Source organism: Manis pentadactyla, chromosome 2 (genome assembly GCF_030020395.1).
Source record: "Manis pentadactyla isolate mManPen7 chromosome 2, mManPen7.hap1, whole genome shotgun sequence".
NCBI classification, from domain to species: domain Eukaryota; kingdom Metazoa; phylum Chordata; class Mammalia; order Pholidota; family Manidae; genus Manis; species Manis pentadactyla.
In genome coordinates, this window is record NC_080020.1 from 44,924,686 (window position 1) to 44,949,694 (window position 25,009).

General features: G+C 52.5%; 1 protein-coding gene across 2 annotated transcripts in view; it reads left to right on the forward strand.

Annotated features, from left to right (window-relative positions):
- The first annotated feature begins 5,379 nt into the window (after positions 1 to 5,379).
- FGF18 (fibroblast growth factor 18) overlaps positions 5,380 to 25,009 on the forward strand; it is a 33,444-nt gene continuing 13,814 nt past the window's right edge. Inside the window, exons 1-3 of one of the 2 annotated variants that reach the window (XM_036884823.2) lie at positions 5,380 to 5,517; positions 5,687 to 5,723; positions 19,348 to 19,528. In XM_036884823.2, the coding sequence (XP_036740718.1) occupies positions 5,486 to 5,517; positions 5,687 to 5,723; positions 19,348 to 19,528 (250 nt within the window). In that variant the 5' untranslated portion in view covers positions 5,380 to 5,485. Of the gene's footprint in view, positions 5,518 to 5,686; positions 5,724 to 5,972; positions 6,040 to 19,347; positions 19,529 to 25,009 lie in introns of those variants that run through there. The other variant, XM_036884824.2, reaches the window with a different exon arrangement.

The window sequence follows — 25,009 nt, forward strand, 5'->3', positions numbered from 1 at the left end:
TCAGTAATGGTGCTAGTTAGTAGACATCAGGCAACTAAATGTAATTTGGAAATGGAGCTACTACTACTCCTAGGCTATGACTTAGGAAATTCCTGCTTTAGAAAACACAAAATTCTCTTTGTACAGCGCAATAGGTAAGTGAGATTGACAAGTAGATATTTCCCACTAGGTATGTGAGATTGGCCATACTTAGATCAAGATTGATAAGTAGATAGTTCCCTGTAGATAAGTAGATCTATTTCCCAATAGATAAGTGAGATTGGCCATACTTAGATCAATATTGGTTTAATTGCTAAAAGCAAATAAGGTACTTGAACATAATTAAAGTTTTTTTTCAAGTTTTCTAAGATAGACAAAACAATTGGTTTCCTTCTGTTTGTTCCTAATGTTAATCCATCTTGATTATAGTAGAGGGAGCTGTGAAGAACTCGCTTGCTCTCCTTAATTTTGGAATATTTAGTACCTGTACCAGAAATTTATTTTAAGTGGTTCTGGAATTTTCCTTTTTGAAAGTACTTGCTGATGGCATAATTCTATTTCCCTTAAGCCAGTCTGTGAATATGAACGTTTCTTACTGCTTAGTCCTTAATACTGTTTGTTATTTTGCAGGCATTCTCTTTAAAATTTAATTGCCTCAGTTTGTACCTGACTTTTAAAAATATTTTTAGTGTTTTATTCTTTTCATTATCCAATTTTCAGAATGATGAGTTGATACTCTAGGAACCTCTAAAAGTATCCTGAATTCAGATTCTGTGTGTTGGTGTTTCATTCCACTGTTTTTTCATTTTGGCCAATGGAATGCCTTTCAATCTTGGTCCTACCATCAGACTCCAGTAGTCCTTTATGGCTTCTTTCTAGTGTGACAAAATGGTCCAGGCCCAGTTTGTTCACTTTTGTTTTCAGACCTGTAATGATCCATTTCTCCCAAGGAGCACTGGCTCTTTTTAAAAAATGACATTTAGGAACCAGTCTGGGTGGGAGCAGTGTTAATACTGGATTATTGTTTATCTGACTTTGTGGATGATCAAATCCCATCAGAGCCTTTCGAAAAATAAAGGGAAAATTGTGAGCTCTTGAAAGGACAGTGATGGCACCAGTTAGTTGGCTGATGGAAGCGCCTCTTCTGTTACTTTAATCACAAAAGATTCTGCTACTTGGGCCTCAACCAGAGAAAAAAATAGGTTGATAAAGCCATTTTTGGGGGGAGAGCAGGTCAGGTTGTCTAAACTGAATCATGAATCATGTAAATGATGGGTAATAATAGCATGAGGTTAATAGTGGTATATAACAGTTTGCAGAAGCAGCTGTAGTATTGACAACTACAAGCTTAATGAGGGGAAAGAAACACAAGTGTGGGGTTTTGTTAGAATTTGCTCAAGAAAAAGGTTGAAGATCACAAGTAACATGCTGAGACTATTAATCAAAGGTGGTGGTCCAGGCTCTAGAGATAGAGGGTTAAAGTTATTTGAGAATGTTTAAGGCTGTCTTCCAGCCAGTTCTTGCCAAGCAGCCATTTGCTCCCTTGACTCATGAATTTGGCAGTAGAGGTTCTGTTTTAATGTGAGTTCTGAGAGGTGGTTTTGGGACTAATCTGTGCTACTCGTTAAAACTACTTGATCACATGAAGGCTTGAGGCTGCATTTGTTCTTTGTTAGGCTGCAGATTCTCTCATCTTTGTCTCCAAAATGTTTATATTCTACAGACTCTGGATTTTGTGTCTTAAATTGGAGAGAGGTGGCATAAGCAAAACAGTTGACCCTGTAGGGCTTACATTAATTCGCTTGGGCTAGCAGTCAACATTTTCTGCTCCCCTTAAGACAGGTTTTACAGATGAGACTGCTCAGAAAACTTGTGAGTTTACTAGCTGGAGCTGGGAGTTGAAAGTGTGTCTGATTCCAACACCAAATCAGCACACAGCCGCCAACTCCAAACTACTGTACTTTTTGCCTCAGCTGTTAACAGCCTTCTCATCGGCTTCCTTACTGCCACAGTGCCATTCCAGTTCATTCTTAGCTGCAGTAAGTTCTGCAGCTAAGAATGAACTGGAATTCCAGACAAATTGGTATATCCATACTGTAGAGTACTACTTGGCAATAAAAAGAAACAATTACTAATGAAAGTAACAGTGGGTGAGGGTGAATATTCAACCTGCAGAGCAAAAGCCAGATACAAAAGCATATACATCATTCAATTTATGTGAAACTAGAACGTAAGTGTAAATACTTGTCACTAACCACATTTAAAACAGATGCATTTAAAAATTGTACATAAACATTACCTTAAAAAAAAAAGGCCTTTGATGGCTCTCTCTTGGTCTTTGATGGGGCCTGCAAGGCGCATGACTGAGCATTTGCTTGTTTTCACCTTCATTGCTTGCCACTCCAGGTTAATCCTACCTGTTGTTCAGCCTTTTTCTACTTGTGGGCACTTGATATGTTTTGCCTCGAATATTCCTTTGCATGGAAGGGTTCCCACCCTTTGGGTCTCATTACTAAGAGGTCTTCTCTATCCCTTCAGTTTCCTTCAAGGCACTGGCCAGCTGTAATTTATCTCCTGGCCTATTTGCTTTCATTTAGCCTGTCTTCCTGGGTAGAAGTGAAATGCTTTTCTAGAGTAGGGACCTTGTTTGTCTTCACCCATGGGCTGATACACAGCAGGATCTGAATAAACTGTCAAATTCACATAAAATGTCATTCAGAAAGACTCGTGTATGGTAATAGGTATGTGAAAGTTAGATTTGAGTGGTGGGGAAAAGACTTGTTTAAATGACTGAATTTGGGGTTTAAGACAGATCGTGGTCTTTTCTACTATAAAGGTGAGTGACTGCCTCCCTACATAATGAAATTGTGAAGAAAAATGAAAACCTGGAAGTGATAATTATTACAAATAATTGCTAAAACGTTTGGAGCCTTCATTATGTGCTCAACTCTGAATTACCTAATTCAGTAGCAATTGTTACTGTTTTTAGCTATGGTTTGTAGATGAGGAAGCTTGCTGAAATTTACAAATGTTGGAGGCAATACTTAAACCCCTAAGCCCAGAACCTCTTGACGCTTGATTTTATGCTCTTAGAACTGTTCTCTGTAGACTTTTTGGTCAGTCTTAGCTGGGTTGATAGTCTTGTAAGATTGAGAAAAAAACTTGATCTGAGCATAAAAAATGCAAGCATGTTAGGTAGAACATGTAGTTATATGCCTATTCCATTCAAAAGTAATAGAAAGTAAAAGTATAGCAAATGAAGTATAATTCTTAGGAGATACTTCAAACATTCCATTTTAGGTGATAAGGCCAAAACCACCTCTTGCTTGACAGGTCTGTCTGCATGAAAGGATGGTGACAGTGTCTTATCCCCCAGTGAGAGCATTCTGTCCATTTCTTTGTTGTCACTGCATCTTCGGGGATTAGTTCATTTTCTCTAAGACTTCGTATTTACCAATAACTGCATGAACAGTTCTGTCAATGAGAATGTCTAAAATCAGCCCAGTGCTTCACACAGGAACTTTTCCCATCTTCCAGCACCTCGTTTTGAAAGGGTATTCTGCCTTTCTGTCCCGTGCTGAAGCTGGCTACGTTCAGATAGTTAAGAGAGCCTCAGCTTTGAAAATGAACTTAAAATAGCTTGCAGTGAGACCTGATATTTGGAACAATTGTTGATATTTCTTATTCCATGACTGGGATATAGCACTGTTTGACGACAGCACTTACCTCAGTTTATGCTCTAGTAAAACGAGAGTTAAACCCACAGCCAGTGACAAAATTTTAACCAAATGGTGCAGATTGCTAAGTTTGGTTTTTGAGCTTGTTGGCCTATTCCTTTCCCTAGTTTGAGTTTTTTCCCCTTAGCCAAAGCAGAGCTTGGCTGTTGGGGGCTCCAGACAGAGTGAGGCAGTTGCACGTGAAGACTGTACATTTGAGGTTGGTGGGAATGACAGGAGTGATGCTTCTGAAGGAGCGGGGGTGGTGAAAAATACCTTCAGAGAGGCCCTGGTTAAGGGAGCTTAACAGTTGTAGCGCTCACACAGTAGCCAGTCTCGGCCAGGAGGCGGGAAGACGGCCTTGAGTGGGCGCTGACCAGAGTCCTGCTGGCTGCTCCTTGTCCTGTAGCTCACCCGGGCTGGGGTTGCAGCGACGTCTTGAAGCCACTAGGTGACAGCCGTGCATTTCCGAAGCTGGCTCGCCTACCAAAAGAGACAAGCTGGGATCCCGAGAACCGACCCGGGAGTCCCGGAGGTGGGAGAGTGGGGGGTGAGAGTCGCCTTGGAGACCCCACTCCTCCCCAGCAGCAGGGGCGGAGAGATCGGAAGGGGGTTCATTTTAGAGTGCCAGTAGTCCGAGAGAACATCTGGGACATGCCACGAACCTTCAGGGACTCAGAGGGCGGGTAAAATCGGCCTTCCCCCCTTCAGTGGAGCCGACCCGAGGGCTGGGCCTGATCCACCCTCTCCCTGCTGCCCTCTCAAGCGCTGGTGGGTGTGAGTGAATGCAGTAGCAAGGATGCTCCGCACCTAACTGCATTCTTGCGGACTGCTGCATGCCCAATTCAGGCAGCGTTTGCGCCGCGGCGCGGGTCCTTGCGCCCCAGTGCAGAGCTCCGACGGCTTTCTGCGCTCGCCAGCTCCAGCTCGCGAGTTCTGCCCCTTCGTAGCTGCGGGTCCCGTCGCCGAGACCCTGAGCGCCTCCAACCCGGAGCCGCCAGGAGGAGGAGGAGGCAGTGGAGAGGCCGCGGCAGGCAGGCAAGGCAGGCAGGCAAAGCAGGCAGGGCCCCCTTTGATGTGGGCGCGGCGCACCCAGGCGAGCTGAGCGCCCGTCCGGCCGCGCCCCGAGGGGGGAGCCCCTGGGCCCCGCATCCTCATTGTGCCGGCTAGGGCCCGGGCCCGCCCCCGGCCCCCCGCCCCCTCGCCGCCCGCGCGTAGAAAACGCCCCGGCCGCCGCCAGTGGTGGGAGGCGGCGATGCGCACGGCCGGGGAGACGCGGAGGAGGAGACATGAGCCGGCGGGCGCCCAGACGGAGCGGCCGTGACGCCTTAGTGCTGCAGCCGCGCATCCCGGCTCTGGAGTGCTGACCCCTGGCCTCCCGCATCCGCGAGTCCGGCCGGAGAGCGCGCCCCAGCTTCCAACCCCGACGCGCATGTTGACCCCGTAGTGAGCCGGTCAGCCAGGCTCCCGAGGACGCCCGGACAGCCAACGGGCCAGCAGTGAGCAAGCCTCCCTGCACCGGCCGGGTGCCTCTTGCACGGCGGCGGCCACCCCCTAGCTCCCGCGCCAGCCCTGAGGGCGCAGCGCTCCGGAGGAGCCGCGCGGGGCGCTGATGCCGCAGGGCGCGCCGCGGAGCGCCCCGGAGCAGCAGAGTCTGCAGCAGCAGCCGGCAAGGAGGGAGCAGCAGCGGCGGCGGCGGCGGCGGAGGCGGCGGAGGCGCCCGGTCCTGGCCGCGCGGAGCGGACATGTGCAGGCTGGGCTAGGAGCCGCCGCCTCCCCCCCGCCCAGCGATGTATTCAGCGCCCTCCGCCTGCACTTGCCTGTAAGAGCCCGCACGCGGTGCTGCCCACCCTGCCTGGCTGGCTGTCCGTGTGCCTGTGGTTCTGTCTGCCTGCCCGGCCGTTCGTCTGACTTTCCGACTGCCTATCTGTCCGTCTGCGCTCCCCCCTCTCTCAAGTTCCATTGACCACCTCTCCATCTCTCTCCTGCAGGTGTTTACACTTCCTGCTGCTGTGCTTCCAGGTACAGGTAGGTGAGCTCCTGACTCTGACCTTACCCCTCTCCTGCTGCTGTATACGCTGACCCCCCTCTCCCGTGCCGCGCCCCCTCCCTGTGCCCCACCCCTCCTGGGCGCGGAGCCCAGTGCACCTGTTCCCAGGGCTCAGAAGGGCGGCTCCGCGCGCGCCTTGCGCCGGCGAGGGCCAGGCCAAGGGCAAGGGGCTCTGCTGCGGGTCTTGACTAGCGCGGCTGGGAGGAGATCCCTGCTGACCTCGGCTGGGAGGAGATCACCGGAGCCAGCGGGCTCAGCCGCGCAATGACCCCTGGTCCAATGTGCCCACAGCCGGTGAGGAGTTGGAACCTGGGGATTTTCTCTGCCAACCGTCCCTTAACATCTCCGCCCGCTCCTCCAAACAAAAAGGCTCCTTTCAGCCGAGTGGATTTTGAGTCCAGGGAGAAAGCTTCAGTTGTAAATTACTCGGTGGTTCTAAGGCGTTTGCAGAAGAGAGAGACAGAGACAGACATACGGACGGACAGACTAGAGAGACTAGGGTGAGAGGGAGCAGAGCAGGGCTCCTGGACTGAGGGGCTATTGCTCTCGAGGCCGCTCCCAAATGGGCCGCGCTCCGCAGACCCTCGCCCAAGGTGGTGCAGCCCTCAGCTGGTTCCCCACCTCGCTCCCTGCTCGCTCGCTCTCCGTGAATCAGAAGAGGGCTTGGCGCTCAGCCTGGAAAGCACTTGCTAAAATCTGATCTGTTACTTCAGCAGCTTTCAGACTCAGGAAGGTCTTGGCATGCAGACAGTTGGAACGCTCGGGCTTCCAAAGCCATGGAAATGAAGGAAAAAGGGGGGTGGGAGGGAAAGAGAAGAGGGAAAGAGGGAGCGACTTCAACCCCGATTAGAACCAGACCAGGGCTGCCTCAGCCTGGTGGGAGGAGGGATCTCAAAGGGAAAGGGAATAGGAAGTGCCAGCTGCCCTAGCCCCCCACCCACCTAGAGCTGCGGGGGAGGGGCCCTAGGAGGAGCTGGACTGGGGCCAAAAGAGATTATCTGCTCCTTCCCCGTCTGGGTTGAAGGCAGGTGTCCTCACAGGGTTAGAGAGGATGCTTAGACATTAGCCTTCTGGACTCTGGGAGTACCTGAAGAAAGCCTTCAGCAGGGAAAATGGTGGTTCCCCGAGTTTTCTGGCTCCAGGAGTGTTTTATGTGTTGAGTGCTGCTGAGACTCAGCAGCCGCTTGCCGTGCTTGGTGATGGTTGTGGATCTGCTTATCTTCCCTCCCACTCCTGGGAGAGGATTGTTCCCATCAGTATGGGCATTGAGCTGGGGGCAGCTAGTTGGGGCTGGGGGCAGGCTGGCTGGCTGGACGGACAGACTGATGGCTTCTTTCCTCCTGTTGTCCAGGCTGGAGTCCCCAGTGACTCCTTGAATCAATACAACTGTAGTCAGTAACTCAAGACTGGCTGTTTGCCAAAGCAGATGTGACCCTGTGTGGTGGCGGGGTGGGGACTGGCTGGTGTCAGAGAGACAGGCCAGTGCCAGGCATGGCCTATCTGGTTTGCAGCTGAGTCCCCAAGCAGAGAGCAGGCCCCAGGGTCACTCTGGGGAATCTGCTTCTCTGACCTGGGTGAGAGCTCTTTTCCTGAACATTGAGCCTGGGGGTGAAAGACAATGAAATGTGCATGGAGGTAGAGAGATGGCTGGGGACTTTGTTGCTCAAGCCTCTTGATGACTACTGCCTCTTGGTCCTTGAAGTGCGGCCCAGGAGGGGTTGCTGTGTGGTCTGTGTTCTCTGAGGGAGTGTGAGGGAGGGAACCTAGATTCTGCATCCCACCTCCTCCTCCTGGACAGAGCTAAAGCCAGCCTCTGGGGAGAGAGCTGGGTGGTCTGTCTGAGTTAGGTCCATCTGGGTTAGGACTTCAGGCAGGTGAGGGAGCCTCTTCTCCTTCATCTCCTAGCAAACCCCTTCCTCTGCAGCTTTTCCCCATCCAGCTGCTGAAAGACTGATGTTTTTAACCCATGGTCCATGCACCCTTAGAATATCTAAGGATGGGATTATGAGAAAGAAGGGTCCCTGACACATTGCACTAAAATGGTGTCCAAGTGTGCTTGTGTCAGAGCAGGTTCTCAGCCCCCCCACAGATACTGAGAAGCACCTATGATTCCTGAAAGATAAAGAAATGCAACTGTAGGGGGTTACGGGCAAAGTTGGCAGGTTCATGTCCCCATTCATGCTCTAGGGACCAAGGTGGAGTGGCCATTAGAGGTAGAGATGAGGGGTGGCACCCACATGTTAGTTGCCAGGAGTCTGAAGTCTGTTCCCTGCTGAGGTGGTGTTGGGCAGACAAAGGTAACACAGCTACTTCCTGGGCAGAGAGAGCTTAGAGGGTGGTAGTGAGAGCTCCTTGGTGTGCATGGGTGGCTGTGGGGTGGGGGCAAGCCTCCCTGCATGGTGGGAAGGGCTCATGGTCTTGCAGTCCCTCACACTGGGCCTGAACCCCAGCTCCATCTTTCCCTATCTGTAGATCACTACTAGTCATAGCTTCATAATTTTTGTAATGGGTGGCCCTGTGGGTGAAGGGGTACCATGATAGGTGTGGGAGAAATTTTGCAAAATCTCATCCACCCAGGAGGGCATATATTTCTGCTGGATAATGGATACACCTATGCCCTTCCCTTCTCCCCCTCTATGTTTTGGGGGACTGGTCCAGTCTTAGCAATGTAGTTTCTGGGCTCCTCCTCTCTTCCCATCTCTCAGCCCCCACTCACAGATTGGGCCTCCACTCCCAGCCACAGTCAATGCCAGACGCTGCCCTCCTCCTCTCCCCATGTAGAGAGCCCTGCCCTCACCCGCCGGCCACCCTGGGAAGTGGGAAGCTGGGAATTTAATAAAATCCCTTCTCCACATGACTTGGGATACCACGGGTAGCTCAAATCGGAAGAATTTTAAAAATTTCCAAGGGGAGCAGGCGGCGTGACCAGTAAATTGCTTTTCTGCACTTGGCTGAGCGCTGACAATGACACCGGCCTGGGCCTTTCATGCAGCTTGGCTGGCACCTGCCTGACATTGTTCCTGCTGCCAGGCTCGGCTAGGTCCTGGCCTTCCCCAGACAGGCCAGGCTTGAGGCAGGCCAGGGCAGGGGGCGCTTCCACCGCCAGGCCCCTGTCCCTCCTGCAGCGCCAACTTCCTCTCTCACCGCACCATGTGTTCAAGTTTGGAAATTTCCTTCCACAGCCGCTCTTGGCCTGACCAGCCCCCACACATGGCCTCCTCAGGTTTAGAACCTGTCTCTAAGTTGGCTAGGATGGGGGAGCTGGGGACAGACTCCTGTGGAACATGATGAGGATGGGAAGCTGTCCCATTGTGTGGTGCTTTTAATTTCTTAAAGCCGTGACATAAGCCACCCGTCCATCCAGTTAGGTATTCATATGACAGTAGTTGCTGGGAGCTAGCTTCTTGGCTGGCCCTGGGAAAAGGACTAGTCAGTTCCTGACTTCAAGGAGCTCCCAGTTGAGGGCAAAAGTGCTTTAACCCCGTCTCTCATGAACTGTGGTGAGGCGCCAGCCAACTTCCTTCAGTCTATGGGAGGAAGAACCTGAGGCCGAGGAGAGGTGCCCTGGCCAGATGGAAGAGGGCTGCTTGTAAGAATGCCAGAGCGGCTCTTGCATCAGGAAGCATGCTTCATTCTATTATTCTTCCTCCTGAAGTAGGAGAGGATAATATCCCTAATTTGCAGATGGAGAAACTGAGGCACAGAGCCAGGAAAGGATTTGCTCAAGGCCACAGCAAAGACTCAAGATCTTGTATTCTTTCTACTACAGCAGGCAGACTTTTTCAGGAAGACTATACTGATGGCAAGATGGAGTCCCAAGAGGCAAGCTAGGGGTCCTCAGTGAGAGACCCTTTTGGAGTCCCATGATAGGATCCCCATAGTAGGGGATTATCAGAGCCCAGGTAGGTGTCTTTGTGATTGAGGACCCCTGATTCAGAGTCTGTAGGCCCTGATCTTCCTGGAATGTTCTGGTCTGAAAGTGTCCCAGAGCCAGAGGTGGGTGTTCATCGGGGTGGGGCCCAAGCACTCCCCTCCCAGCCTCTTTACCAGCATGGAGGAGGTGAGGGTGGGAGGCACCCTGCCAGCATTCCTGCGGCCCCAGAATGTCACCTGCTCTGAGATAAGGAGGTGGGTTTTTTAATTTCTAGTGGTTGGTACAGCTGGTATCTTAGGGATAGCTCTGAAGGCATGTTGGGCCCACAGAGGGAGATGGAGGGGAACAGGGAGGAAAGTTCCTGCCCTCTAGCAGGAAAGTTGTGGGTGTGGGAAAGCAGGGTGCAGGCACACCAGGCTAAGAGCAATAGTTGTAGCCACCACCAGGCATTGTGTGCTCACATGTGACAGGCAGGAGCTTACATCTAGCCTAAGCCTCACAACCAGCCTAGGATTAGGGAATTTTGCAGGTAGAGAAAGTGAGGCTCAGAGACATGAAATCACCTGTCTTTGGTCATACAGCAAGAGAGAAAGGGCTGGCTTCAGCCCTGGGTCACCCATCTCTGGGGCCCAGGCTTCTTAAATAGCAGTGTGGGGGCTCTGGACTCTGCCAACCTGGTTCCAATCGTCACTCTGCCTTGCTTTTGCTGTGTGACTTTGGATAAGTTATTAACCTATCTGGGTCTTGGCTTCTGCATGCATAAAATGGGAAGAAAACAACTGATAATCAGTCTTCTACTTTCTGAGGGTGTGGAGCAGGGGGCAGTGCAGAGGCCAGTGCTCGAATGCTAGTCTGTGTGTCAAGACCCAGCCCCTGTGCCTCTGCCTCTGGGAGGGCTCCCTTGTCCCCAGGGCACTGCCACCTCCTGGTGACTGGGGAGAAGGGAGGTGTTGATTGTTTCCTTCCTGAGCTCAAGGACCATCTGATGCACTTGGGTGCATCCAGAGTTCTTGCTGGGGCAGGTCTGCCGCCTTCTTGCAAGGAGTGTGGCAGATTACTCAGGGATAGTGCCAAGGGCCCTGCTGATGTGGTCTGGGCTGGGGACAGCCACAGGGCCTCAGAAAGGGCTGAAGCCTGCTGCCCGCTCTTTTGGCCTGAGTGTAGGGATTTGTTCTGGAACATCAGTGGGGAAGTGGCCCCTTGGGCTTTAGTCAGGCTTGCTGGTACAGGTGAGAAATGTTTGGGTATCATTTGCTCTGACATCTGAATGGCATAAGGCCTCAGGCCCATTTAAAATGCTGCTTCACCAAGGATGGGGCCAAGGCTCAGCCTCCTGTGGGTCACAGAGAAGAAAGCCTTTCAGGATCCCTGGGACCCTCCTGGCTCTGCCACTGGCTCATTGGATGACCTCCCTCTCTGTGCCTTGGACTGTCCACCTGGGCATGAGTGAGATGAGCCCGGTAGCATCTATGGTGCCTGAATGCGTGGCTTTGGCATAGGACAAACCTAGGTTTGAGTTGGGTCTGTGCTGCTAACCAGCCGTTCAGCAAATTTCTTAACCTTCAATCTTCTGCACCTCAGTTTTCCCCATCTGTAAAATGTCGTAATGAGAGGTACCTACTTCTTAAGGGTTATTGTCAGGACTGAGTGGGATCATGCACACAGAGTAGCAAGCACAAGGGCTGGCACCTCCGTAAATAACTGAGTAATAGTAATTGCTCAGTCGGTATATGCTGTTTGTGTGTGTTAGATGTATGATATGCTGCAGAGTGCTGACAAACGTTAAGAAAGATGTGCTCCTCTGAGTTGGGAGCACAGGCTTTGAACTTAGGTCTGAATTTCATCCTCACTGCACCACTCACAGGCTATGTGGCCTTGGGCAAGATCCTTAACCAATCTGAGTGCCTGCCTCCTAATCATGTGGGAAATAGGGAGAATAAGGCTCCTGCCAGGCCTGTAGGGAGGGATGATTGAAGTTATGTCTTGGACCAGGGATGCAGTATGCCAGTTATGGTGCTGCTCCTCATTAGCAGTCAGCAAACATTTATGGGATGCCTGCTGCATAGCTGGTCCTTGTCCTGGATGACATTTTAGGGGGATGAAGAAGGCATCCAAGAGTTGAGCTTTTTCTGCCAAGTGTTCCCTGTGAAGAGATGGCCAATATTTTGGGTAGCTTTACTTACCTGCCTCCTCCTCCTCCTTCTCCTTCCAACCCCTACCTTGGAACCCCTTGGCACTTTGTCTCTATCCTGTGATCCAGTGTGTTCTCTGCTGGGGCTTACAGGGATGCATAGGAGTTCAGGCTTGGACCCAGCTCTCCTAGTCACACCCCACCTTGGCCTCATGGTAGTCATGTGAGTGAGCAAATTGCTTGGCCTCTCTGCAGCTCATCTTTTACTATGGGCATTGGGATAGAGCCTCCTCCTTGGGGGTGCTGAAAGGGTGGATTGTGGTCACCTGGGGGAAGCACTTGGCCCGGCACCCATCTCATTGTAAGTGTTGAGCAAATGTAAGGTGCAGTTATGCACTTGACTCTGGTGTGTCTAGAGGCTTGCTTGTCTGTTAGCTTGAGTTTCCTGGAAGTCAAGGGAGGCCGGGCCCATGCAGCACCTAGCACAGACCTAGCATGCAGAATAAATGTTGGGTCAGTGGTTGGGAGGGTTTGGGGAGCTGCTTATCTAGGGGCCAGGCACCTGGATTGAGCCCCTCTCCTGGCATCAGGTGTGAGGCATGGGGGCTCAGGACTTGTTTCAGCCCTCAGACTTGAGAGAAATCTGAGAGGTCTGTGCAGGGGCAAGGTCTCTGTGGTGCCACGGCTACTCTGGTGAGGGCCCATGAAACCAGACTTGGGGTGAGGGGATCTGGCCAGGGAAGGCTTGAATCTTGAAATAGGAGCAAGTTGGATGAAGACCCTGTGAATGTGTGTGTGTGTGTGTGTGTGTGTGTGTGTGTGTGTGTGTGTGTGTGTGTTGGTGTCTGTGTAAAAGCCATTATAGGCACACACAACATTCCACATGGAAGCAGGGAACAGCCTGACATGCTCAGAGAACTCCAAACCAGTTGGGGTGGCGGGAGCATCAAACTCAGGAATGCAGTGATGTAAAAGGCCATCATGGGCATAGAATATCAGAATAAAGGGCTTCTTTATTACCTTGTAAGCATGCATGACCACTCTCCCCACTTAAGTGCCTTAAGGGAGAGGGAATTGAAGCATGTACTGGAGGGAAGGGGAAAGGGAAGAAAAAAAGGGAGCCTGGGTCTTTAGGGGCCTTGCCCCCTCCCCCAGGCTGGCTCCAGGGTTGACTCCCAGCAGCACCCATATTGATGATCTGTACAGAAAAGGCTGATGTACGGGAAGAGGGAGCTCCCAGTCAGCCATGTTGGGTGGCATCACCCCCTCCCATGCTGATGGCTCAGCCCTGCCAATCAATACATTGATGGCCCTGGGAGCTTAATGGACAGGCTGGGGGTGGGGAAGGGCCCTTTGCAGCATCTCTGTGTCCTGGCTGGGCTGGGTATGCAGAGTGTGACAGGAGAAGGCAAGAAGCCTGGGGCTGAGGGGTGGGTGGGAGCATCAGCCTGAGCCAAACTCAGATTCAAGGGTGGGCCCAACCTTCTTCCTCTCCTTTCTATCCAGAGCTGCCAGCTGGGGGAAATTCATGGGCTCTGGAGCCAGAGATGGGTTGAGATCTTGGCTCTGTCGCTTTTTATACAACTTGGATGAGTCCCTTGGCCTCTGTGTGTCTGTCTTTGTCATGGGATGGTAATGGTTCTGACCTGCCCAGGTTGTGTGAGAAGGAAGGAGACGGTGCCCGGAAAGTGCTTAGCTCAGGCCCTGGCACAGAGCAAGCACCCAGTAAGTGGGAGCCAGTGTTAGTTTCCCTCTCAACAATAATAATAACCCATGGAGCACTGTGGCTGGCAGCAACTCCCAGGCCTGAGTCCAGGCCTGCGCTTGAGGAAGAGTTTGGGGAGCTGCATTTTGGGGTGGAAAGGGGGACCGACTTTACCAGGGATTGCCCTGGAAGGGGGTGCAGTCTCAGCTTTGAGCCAAGAATTCAGAGAAGCCCTGAAAGCCCTCAGCATGGCTGGCGGCAGCTGCTGCTACGGGAGGCAGGCGGGATGTGGCAGAAGTCTGTGGGCTGCCCGTCCTGGGACCAGGGAGACCCTCCATTTCTGGGCAGGCTGCCTGGAGACAGGGGCACGGATTTTAAGAGGCCTTAAGGACAGGGACCTGGGCGGGAGGGGGCAGTCTGACCCCATCCATCTCTTGGATGGGGGGATGTGGCCCAAGGCCTTTAGCCCTTTCATGTTTAATCCCTGCCCCTGTTAGTTCCTGCCCCAGCAACTGCTTGTGGCCAGAACCAGCTGCAGTCCTGAATGGGGGAGAGAGAAGATGGGAGGGGAGAGGGGAGCCTGGAAGCAGACCAGGGTGAAGTGGTGGAGAGCTTGGGTTCTGGACTGAGGGGAAGCTGGATCTGAATCTTGATTTCTTTTTCTTACTAATTCTTTGACGTTGGACAAGCAACATGACCTCTTCATGCCTCAGTTTTCTTATCTGTCAAATGGGGATGACAATCATAATGACTCACAGGGTTGCTTTGGGTATATAGGTAATTCACCTGAACATAGGTAATTCACCTAAAGTGGTTCTTAGCATAGAGGAAGTGCTCAATAAGTAGTGGCTGTTTTGAAAACAGAAGAAAGAAAAAGAAAGAAATCGCAGCTATTGTTATTAACATAATCTTTTTCTGAGGTAAATATTATAAATGATCCCTATTCTGCCATGGGAAAACTGAGGGTTAAAGAAATCAAATATGCTGGTGATTTGGAGTGGAGCTAGGTCACACCTGAGGTCAGTTAGTGCTGGTGGTTGTGGTGTTGAGTGTGTGGTGTGTGTGCATTTATGTAGTGTGTGTATGTGGAGTGATGCCTGATGGAGCAGGTGTTTGTAGGAGGTGAGGGTGTGGCCCTGGAAAAATACTAAGCCCCCAAAACATGCCTTCAGAGCTATGAGCGGGTGCATAAGGCTGAAATCTTTGGCTACAGGGAGCAGTGGTGGCCATCAGATGTGCTGGTGGGAGGGGGACTGGCTTGGAAGATGGCACTGCAGTGGGGGCCCACCTCAACTGCTTTCCATCCCACAGCAGGTTTCCACTAAGGTGCCTAAGAGAGAAGACTTGGATGGTAGGCAGGGGCTAGATCTTAAAGGACCACATGTGGGCCCTGAGCCGTGGGTGATGGGGAGCCAGAGTTTGGAGCAGGAAGATGGCCTCACCTGGTGTGTTAGAGCACCAAGCTTGACGAAGAGGAGACCGCAGGCAGAAGGCAGAGGGTGCTGCTCCACTCAACACCATGTCTGTGCCAGCCCCTGGGATCTTCGTAGACCTTGGGGCAGAGTTGAACTTGTTGGGCCAAGGTTGCTACTGTGCAGTTTCTGGACTGGGGAGTGAATTTTTATCAGAGCCCAAGCCCTCAGGGCAGGGAAGGGGCCGGCTGGGGTGTAACTGGGGTCTTAGGCTTCAGGAGGACCCACTATAGGTCATCCTCTTTTGTTTTTTTTATTAAGGTATCATTGATATACACTCTTATGAAGGTTTCACATGAAAAAAATGTGGTTACTACATTTACCCGTATCATCAAGTTGCCCCCAAACCCCACTGAAGTCACTGTCCATCAGTGTAGTAAGATTAGGCCACCCTGTGTTGAGAAAAGCTGGCTCCACCAAAAAGAAATCTGTGGGTATGGGTTGAAAGGAAGGCAGAGGGACAAAAGATGCCTTCCGCTTCCGCCCAGGGAGGAATTCTAAACGTGTAAACCCTGCTCGCCTTATGAGAGCTGCATTTTTTTCACCCTTCAGCTTTCCAACACCCCTGATGATTATGCACCTGGAGGGGTGTTAGCCAGGAAGAGAGCAGCTCTGACTGTCCTAGGAAGTTCTGGGAAAACAGGTCCCCTCTCAGGCAGTGAGGTGCCACCCAGCTAGCAAGGGAGGAGTAGGGAGAGGACGGGAGAGACCATTCCTGGGTTGGACTGCTTTGCGTGAGCTCTGCGGGCAGCCCCTTGAGCTCTATGGCTCCAGAGAGGTAGGTGCCTCAGAGATCCAGTCTGTGAAATGGAGTCTTACTGGTGCCCACTTCCATGGGTGCTAGAGGAAATTAGACAGGTTCCATGTTTAGAAGGCATCTTAGCAGAGTGCCTGGAACAGAGGAAAGCCAACAGTTGATAGTGTTTTATGAAAAACATCCTTGCCATCCATCTGTTGGGCACTCTGTTTGGGTAAGTGGTAGGGCTAATTTTGGCCACCATGTTTCCCTCATCCTAGCCACAGTCATTTAACAACATTTGCTGGGTGCCTCCTCGGGGCAGAGCTGGAGATCCAGGGATGAGCCAGTCAGGCTGTACTCTGGGGACAGTAAGCCATTACAGTAGGCCCTAACCCCTCCTGGGGTAAGATTGGGGTCAGGGGGGCAGGAAAGTCTTCCAGAAGAGGCACCTGAGGTTGGGTGTCAGCCAGGCATAGGGGTCAGGGTGATCTGGGCAGAGAACCCAGTTTTTGCAAAGGCTTGGAGCCCCTCAGAGGTCTTTTCCAGGAATCCCAGGGCCTCCCCGGGTTTCAGGAGGACAGACTCTGTTTCCATGTCAGAGGCCTCCCCTGCCACCTCCCTCTGGAATGATGTGGCCACAGAGTGTGGCTTAAATGGTGGAAGCTGAGCAAGATGGATTGTTTCTCTCACATCCTGGGGAAGGGCTACCGGATAGCCCCTGCTGACCCTGGGTCACCTGCGCCGCCTCTGTCCAGTGGACCAGGGAGAAAATCATTAATGGGAGACTGGCTTCTGGGGCAGGGCAGCTCCCCTGAGGGACCCAGGATGAGGAGAATGGTTTGACCTTTGGTCGATAAGGTCTCCTGTGAGCAGGAGGAGAGTTGGAGGATTGGGGGAAGGCTGCAGGTCCACCCTTGGGGGAGGGGACAGGGCAGGACCTTGGGCAATCATTCCAGGAAGGTCGCGGGCAGGAGGTCTTCATGACACTTACCCACCAGGTGTGGACCTCAGGGGGCACCAGAGTTCTACCCTCCCTGAGCACCAGGATGTGAAATGAGGTGGGGCCCAGATATGAGATACTGGCTGTGAATGGTGACGGGGGCTGGCCATCAAGGGCAGAAGTGATGGCTGTGCACACTTGGTGGGTCTGTGACCAGGCCCTGAGCCCCAAGGCTGTGTGGCCCAGGGCAACCGATTTAACTTATTCTGAGTCTCAGTATCTACATCTGTTAAACGGGGGGTGATAAGCATTCCCCAGTTGCAAGGTTGTCGGGACAATCAGAAACAGTATCTTCTCAAACTGTCATCTGTGCCATCAAAGTACCTTGTATGTAGGGAAAAGGGAGTATGATCCACTTGTGTCCCCAGAGATGCTTCTGTTTGTAGGGGTTCCTTGTGAGCATCTTAAAGGGCTCCCTTATATTCTCTCAGTAGTTCTGCCTAATGGGTATTTATTCTGTGCCAGGCGCTGTTCTAAGACTTTATAGTTTTAGTCACAGCAGCCCATGAGATAGGTGCAATTATCATCAATCTCTTACATAGGTGAGAAAACTGAACCACAGAGATGTTAGTAACTTGTGTGGGGTCCCTTCGCTAGGGAGTGGCATGCCCTGGGCTTTGAATCCAGGTCCTGCTTCTGATGGCATGGGCTGGGCAAGTGGGGCTCAGCAAGGTGGGGCTGGAGGCAGGGTTTTGGAACCATAGGTCTGGGGCTAACTGCCGTTGCCTGCTCTGTGATCTTCAGCTTCAGGGCCTCAGTTTCCTTAACTGTAATGTGGGCTAAGGTGTCCACCCTCAGGATGAGAGTGAAGGTTGAATACTGTGGTCCAGCTGAGGTGCTGTGGGACCCAGGCTGGGGTGGGGAGACATGTGCAGGTGAGCCTGGGGACAGAGACCCTGGGCTGAGCTGGGCTGGAGTATAGCAATTAGGGAAACATTGTCTCTGCCCTTGGGAGCTCACAGTTGAGGGGTGAGCCAGATCCTTGGACAGGCGCAGTCCAAAGAGGTCTGCCATGGGCTGAGTGGGGTCATGCTCTTGTGGGGATAGGTCCTGAATGTCAGACCTTTTGGGCACATGGGACAAACCCACAGCACTATCTGGGCTTCAAGAATTGTTCAGCTTTATGGCTAAGATGGGGCAGGACAGGCACACAACTAGCAGGGCATAGGAAAACCTAATTTAATGCTAAGTGGAATGACAGGACTTCAGATCTTTTCAATGTTCACTTGTTCACTCAGTCATTCCTTCAGCAAATGTTTGAATTTCTACTGTGCTATGTGCTGAGGATACAGGAGCAAACAAGAAAGAGACAGCTCCAGCTTCATGGCGCTGTCAGTCCAGTTGTGGGGAAAAAAACAAAAACTGGATAAGTAGATGTTATGTCTGGTTGATAAATGTTAGAAAGAAAAACAAAGCATGGATGAAGAGAAAAACAAAAACAAAGATGGAGAATAACAGAGATGGGGGGCTGCCTCAGGAAAACAGTCAAGGAAAGTGTATCTCAGAATATGACATTGGAGTAGAAAACTGAATGTAGAGAAGCCAAAATGTAAAAATCTGGGGAAGAGCATTGAAGCAGAGGGAAGAGCAAGTGCAAAGGCCCTCAGGCAGCTGTACATTTTGTGTTTGGAATGCTCAGAGGTACAATAAAGCAGCCAGTGTAACCCAGTGGGGAGGGAGTGGTAGGAGATGAAGGTGGAAAGATAGTGGGGGACTCATCCCACAGGGCCTTGAGGCCATGGTGGGGAACTTTATCTAAACATAGTGGGAAGCCCAGAGAGTGTGGAGGGGAGGATTACCCAAGGTGGTTGGGTTTGATGGAAGACAGACTACTAGGTGGCAAGAGTGGAAGTGGACGCTGCTGAGGAGGTGAGTGCAAATTGTCCAGGTGAGAGGCCATGCTCAGGGAAGGGAGACCAGAGAGATAGCGTGCTGCCATAGCCAGAGGTGTCTTACTGGAGGATGTCGTCAGAAATGAACTGAACCTCCAGGGATACAGGGAATTTCCATGGGAGATGCAATGTGAAGTTTTCTCCAAGAGAGGCCGGGGACATGAGGATGCCTGGAGCAAGATGAGCAAGATGAGGATTCCTGGAGAGGAGAGCCCCCAGCACTGGCTCCTAGGGAGAAGTGGCAGTGGATTGTGGCCATTCCTTCCCAGGATGACACTCGCCGGGTCTCCCTCCTCCTCACCATGCACCCAGATGTCAGTTCTATGCCCCCATCCCTCTGCCATCTCCATATTGATTTTGGTACTTTTCTTCCCACTTGCTCACCTCATCCTTACAGCCACCCTGGGAGGTAGTCAGGGCAGGGGTTCTGCTATACCATTTTGCTGGGAAGGGATCTGAAGCAGAACAAACCATGTACCCAAGGTCACATATGAAACCTCTACTCTATACCTCTTACTTTAATTTGGAGCTGTAGTGGAAAAGTAGTAAGCTCTACTGTCAAATAGATGTAATCCTGATTCTGGCTGGGCCAACTGGGCGACTTGCCTCCCTTCTCTGAGCCTCAGTTATCTCATCTGTGAAATGGGGTGGTAACAGGGTGGTTATGAACGTGTGCCAAGGCCTGGCCCAGAGCCAGCACAGCCCTGGCTCTTTGTTGGATTATGGTTCCTGCGTGCAGGGAACACAGGACTTCCAAGGTGGCTCACTGATGCCCCCTTCCCTGCCCAGGTGCTGGTGGCCGAGGAGAACGTGGACTTCCGCATCCACGTGGAGAACCAGACGCGGGCTCGGGACGATGTGAGCCGTAAGCAGCTGCGGCTGTACCAGCTCTACAGCCGGACTAGTGGGAAGCACATCCAGGTCCTGGGCCGCAGGATCAGTGCCCGCGGCGAGGATGGGGACAAGTATGGTAGGTGCCAACCTCTTCTACCATGCACATACTCTTCCTGGCCTCCTCAGGTTCAAATCCCAGCTCTGCCATGTCCTGGCTCTGAGACCTTGCACCTGGCACTGGGCCTTTCTGGGCCTCAGTTTCCTCATCTGTAAAATGGGGATGTTATAGTGCATCCCCAGGAGTCTTGTTGGGAGTGCTAACTGAGGATGTGAAAAGACAGTGCTTTTGCTGGTAAATGCCCACAAATGCCAGTCATCACGGGTATCAGTGCTTTGCCTGGTGATGGCTTAGAGCAGGTGGCTGCTCCCTGTAGCCCTGCTCCACCAGCCCCAGGTTTAGACACTCAGCAGAACACTTTTTGCATGCTCCTGTCTGGGTGCTGGAAACTAACCTGGTGGGAGTGTGTGTGTTCGTAAGTCTGTGTGTGGGAATACGCGTGCATGTGCACATGGATGCACGTATGTATGTGTGCACTGTGAGCTTGAGCTTGTGTACTTGTGAGGCAAGGGTGCTCTCAGCACCTTGGGCCACAGTTCCATTGACCTGCCCTTGACCCTAGAACTGCCCAGCCCTCCTCTATGGTGTTGAGGAACCTTCACCCGTCTCATGCAGTCTCTGAAAGGGGGCTGGGAAGAGTGAGACAGCCTGATTCCCTTCCCTCTGCAAGCCCCCAGCCCAAAAAGACCCCTGGCAGTGAGTGAAACAGACAGGACTCCAGCTTCCCAGAGCTTGGAGGGGATTGGGGACAGGTGCTGAGCAAACAGGGGCCCTGCTCCCACTGGTTCCTGCCTTCTCAGGTGTCCCAGGCCAAGGTGCAGGGCTGGGACCGGGGTCCTGCTTGTGCGCTGTGGGCCTGCCAGCCTAGGCTTATCTGGGATGATGCCCCACCGGCCCACTGGCCCCTGCCCATTGCAGTCAAGATGTGACAACAAGACAAATAATTTCTTGGACCTTTTATCTCGGACACCATTTATTTTCCCTCAGCCCCGGGGCAGGGCTGACCTCATGGTAGGGCCCAAGTGTGGCAGCTGCGCTGTCACTGGGGGCTGGGCCAGGCCAGGCTGGGTAGGGCTGGGCCAGGCTGGGCTCCTGTCTCCAGGCCAGCTGCCTCCCCTCCCTTCTCCCTGCCCCATCACTCTTTACTGCCCCCATTCCCCTCCCTCCCTCTTTCCCCTTCGTCCTTTTTCAGTCCTGCTGCTTTTGCTTTTATCTGGGCCTCTCTCTGAGTCCCTCTCTCCTTCTTCCTGGTTCTCATCTCTTCCCCCCCTTGTGTCTGTCACCTCTCGGTTCCCCCTCGTCCCACCACCTCTGTCCTTCCCCCTGCCTCCCTCCCTAGGACCATGGCTTTCCCATCCCTCCTCCCCGCCTCTCCCAGGTCCTCTGCTGGCCTCCTCTCTAGGGCCTCTGTCTCTCCTGCCCCCCTTCCACGGACGCCTGGCTGTGCCGGGCAGACCCAGGTGGTGGTTTTCCCTGGGATCTGCTGTCCAGTTGCTGCCAGGGAAGGGGCAGCTGGCTGGCCGGGGCAGGAGGGAGGTGCCCTCCTGGGGAGTCCCCGGAGCTCTCGCTGGCCCCTCCAGGCTGCAGGAGTACAGGGGGGTCAGACTCTGGACTGAACCATCTGTCCGCATCCTGAGACAGGAGGCAAGAGCTTGGGAGGGAGAGGAGCCCGGGAATGGCCAGCCCCTCACTCCAGAAGTCACTTGCCCTCTCATTTCCTCTGCCTGAACTGGAGACCCAGGGAATCTCACCTGCTGTCGACTACAGGCAAGCCCTTTGCCTTCTCTGGGTCTGCTTCCCTTCTGTACAATACAAGTTGGACTAGAGTAGTGCTTCTTAAACATAAATGTGCATATGGATGACCAAGGGCTCCTGTTAAAATGTGGATATCGATTCAGTGGGTCTAGCGTAGGGCCTGAGCTCTGCATTTCTCACAAGCACCAGGTAATGCTTGCTGATGGGCCACACTTTGAGTATCCAGGGAGTATCCCATCTCAGCTTCTCCAATTTCACAAACTCTAGATTTAATAATTCTCTCTCAAGTAATATGTTTATTACTCTTTCAGTCCCCCCAAACCCAGGGCAGCATGGTGCATTGCTGGCTGCTGAGGCTGCTCCATTTAAATGTCACATTAGAAACGCAGATGAGGCAAAGAGACCTCATCTGTGAGCCCTGAGAGAGGAAGTGAGACAATGGAGCCACCTGAGGCTTCCAATCTAGATAATCAATACAAATATTATTGGGAGGGTGATTTATGTGGCCAAGCTCAGCCAGGAGGATCAGGCTGCATTTAGGGCCTGCCCTGCATGCGGGGGAAGGGTGGCCAGGAGTCCCCGGTCAGGCCAGGGGACCCAGGGCTGTCCAAGAACCTGCCTCCTTCTTCTCAGGGCTTGGCCAGCTGAAAGAATGATGCGATCTGGGACCTGCGTTCATATACAGATGATTGCAGTCTGCGAATTTCACACAGTCTAGGTATAAACAGAATCCATCCCTATAAATGCCTGGAATCTGGAATCCCCACAAACATGCAAAGTCTCAGGTTTGGTGGCATTCAGAGGCGCTAGACTGTGGATGGGCCAAGGAGCAGGCCCATGTTTGTGTGGGTGCCCTGCTGAGGAGCCCTTGGCTGGCTTTCCAGCAGTGAGCAGCCTTTGGTGCAACCTACACAGATGTTAGGGGGCTTCCTTACCATGCTGTTCTGCAGGAGGGTCTCCATGTGGTCCCCTAAAGCTTTCCCAGGGCACTCTGGGAGGCCCCTGAGGGTGGACTGGTCCAGGGACAAGAGGTTTTCTTAGCTTTGGGTTGGGCTCTGGAGGGAGAGCTATGCAGGCCAGGGACTGGAGGCTTAGGTAGTGGGACATCTGGCAGGCTGGGCACTTGGAGAAGGGCCACCCTGTCCACATGGAGTTATTATATCAGCCCCTCCTCTTCCTGCCCTTGGTGCTGGTCACTTCTGTCCTGCAGGCAGTTGCCACCTTGAAGAAAAAGCACTGGACCTCAAGGCAGAACACCTGGGGTGCAGTTAGGGCTCTGCAGCTGAGTAGCTTGCAGAGCTTGGGGCAAGTGTGTCTTGCCCTAGGCTCAGTTTCTTCCTGGGCCAAGTGAGGTGGAGAAAGCCCACTCCACCTGCCACAGGAGGCTGCTGCTCATAAGGAAGCCTGGATGTGGAGGTGTCAGCTCCTCCTGGCTGCAGGTGGCAGGACTTCTAGGAAACGAGAGCCTGGGAGTGGTAGGGCCCCAGCTTTGTGATGGTGGTGTGGGGGCAGCGCTGCTTTTATAAGCCTTATGATTGGATATTCCTGCCTGCTTTCATTTAAAAAAAGACTTCTCTGCTTGAGGAAAAAAATGATAAAACCCCCCCACATAACGTTTTGCAGTACACCAGTCTCCTAGGATTGACGGTGCCTGGAACAGCCCCCAAGCAGGCCACTGGAGGGGCTGTGGTAGCCAGAGGGGTGGTCTTTAGAGGGGCTGAGCATGTAGGCTCTGGAATCTGACAGGATTTGAATCTCTGCTTCACCACTTAGGAGCTGGAGACCTTGGCTCTGTTTACTCTTCTGTGAAATGGGGTCATTGAAATGAGAGACTATCTTATGCCCAAAGATGATATGATTATTATAGCAAGAATATGAGTAATAACACCTGAACTCATTGCTGTTGTGTAGGGATAGGGAGGTCTCCTCTCTCAGGAACTGATTTCTGGGGCTTCCAGAAGGGACCCTGCCTCTCTCCCATCAGTGGGGCTCTGGCTTGGCAGCTGCAGATAGAAGAGGCTTCTTCAACAGGATTCCAAGTGGTAGGGCTGGCCTGGCCACAGGCTGGCCGCTGTGTGGCTGGATGAGGAGGGGTCTTAGGACCTTATTGGCTATTGTCTGGTCCCCCAGTTCATGCTGGAGTCCCTCATTCACTGGCCCAGAATTACTGAGCCCTGGGGAGACAGTGGTAAGACACACCTGGTCCCAGCCTTCAAGGAGCCCCCAGGCCAGAGACCCTGCTCTTGTCTAGGGGCTACTCTGAGTAGGAGGAGGTTAGGCCCCTAACTTCCTGTGTGACCTTGGCCCTTCCCATTCCCTCCCATTTTCCTCACTGTTAGTGGGGATCGAGTGTAGCATGGAGTTATGCCACCAGCTTCCTCTGTGTGGATTCATCTGGGATCCCAGCTGCACTGCCACTTCCCAGGGGTCACAGGGAGCCGGTGTGGCCAGCACTCGCCCTGCTCAGCTGGGCAGCCTTCCTGAGCTCCCTTGCTCATCCTTGTCCCTAAGAATGTGAGCTCCTTGAAGGCAGTGATTTTTCTGCATGTCCCCATGTCCAGTTCAAAGCCTAGCAGAAAGCAGGCTGCACTTAAAGGTTACTGGACGAATGAATAAAATAATTATGGGGCAACTGAAAGCACGATCAGGCGGCTCCCACAGCAAGGTGTGTGAGGTGCTCCAGGGCTGAGCTGGCGACAAGAATGGGCCAGGTCCTCCAGTCCCCATTTCTCTCAATCTCGTACCTTGAGGGCTGTGTTTGAGCAAGGAACAAGGTCTTTTGGGCTGGCCTGTATGGCTGAAGCAGCAGAGATCAGCCCACTCTCCGAGTCTGGTGCCCCATTCTCCATATTGCAGTCCAAAATGGAAGACTGCGTTACTCTGCTCTCAAAGGTGCTCATGGCACTTAGAATGGAGTCCAAGTTCTTAGGGCAGCAGAGAGGCCCAGCACGGCTTGGTTCCTGACTACTGGTCCAGCCTCGGGCTGCACCGCCTCTTCCTTGCCCATTCTGTGCCTGCCGCAGGGGCCTTGCTGCCGCCACTTAACACACTGGGCATGCTCACAGAGGCTAAGCCCTTCACATGGGCCGTCCCTTCAACCTGAGCATGCCGCTCTCCCAGGTCTCCCCATATGGCTTCCTCCCGCACTTCACTCAGGCTTCTGTTCAATTGTCCCCTTATTGGAGAGCTTCCATCTCTGTCCCTTCATGGATATGTTTTTCTTCCTAGCACTTATCACTAGTGGGCATTATATTATGTATTTAGGTATTCGCTCTCTGTCGTCCCTGTTAAAATGGAAACTCCTTGAGGGAAGGGGGCTTTATCTGTTGTGTTCACTGCTATGTCCCCTGCACAGAGCCAGCCACAGCAGGTGCTCAGTGTATGCTTGAGCCAGTGAATGCCTGGATGACCCCTGTATGCATCCAGGAGTGTTCCCCCAGGGCAAGTGCCTGGCACAGAGTTCAGCACACAGTAGGTACTTGGCGAGTCAATGCTCCTTCCATCCTCCTCTCTTATCCTCCCTTCCACCATTCCAGGCTGCCAGCCCTGTGTGGTGCAATAGGGATATCGCAAGCAGCAGACTCGGCTTCCTCTAGGTCTTTCCCAGCTGGGAAAGGCATTAAATACTGTGCCCTCTGAGCTTGTATCCCATAACTTCTGTCCCCAGGAATAGCCACTCATACCTCTTGACTTTGCCGCTGAAATGGCCACACTGGAGCTACAGCTAGGATTAAATATAGCTCT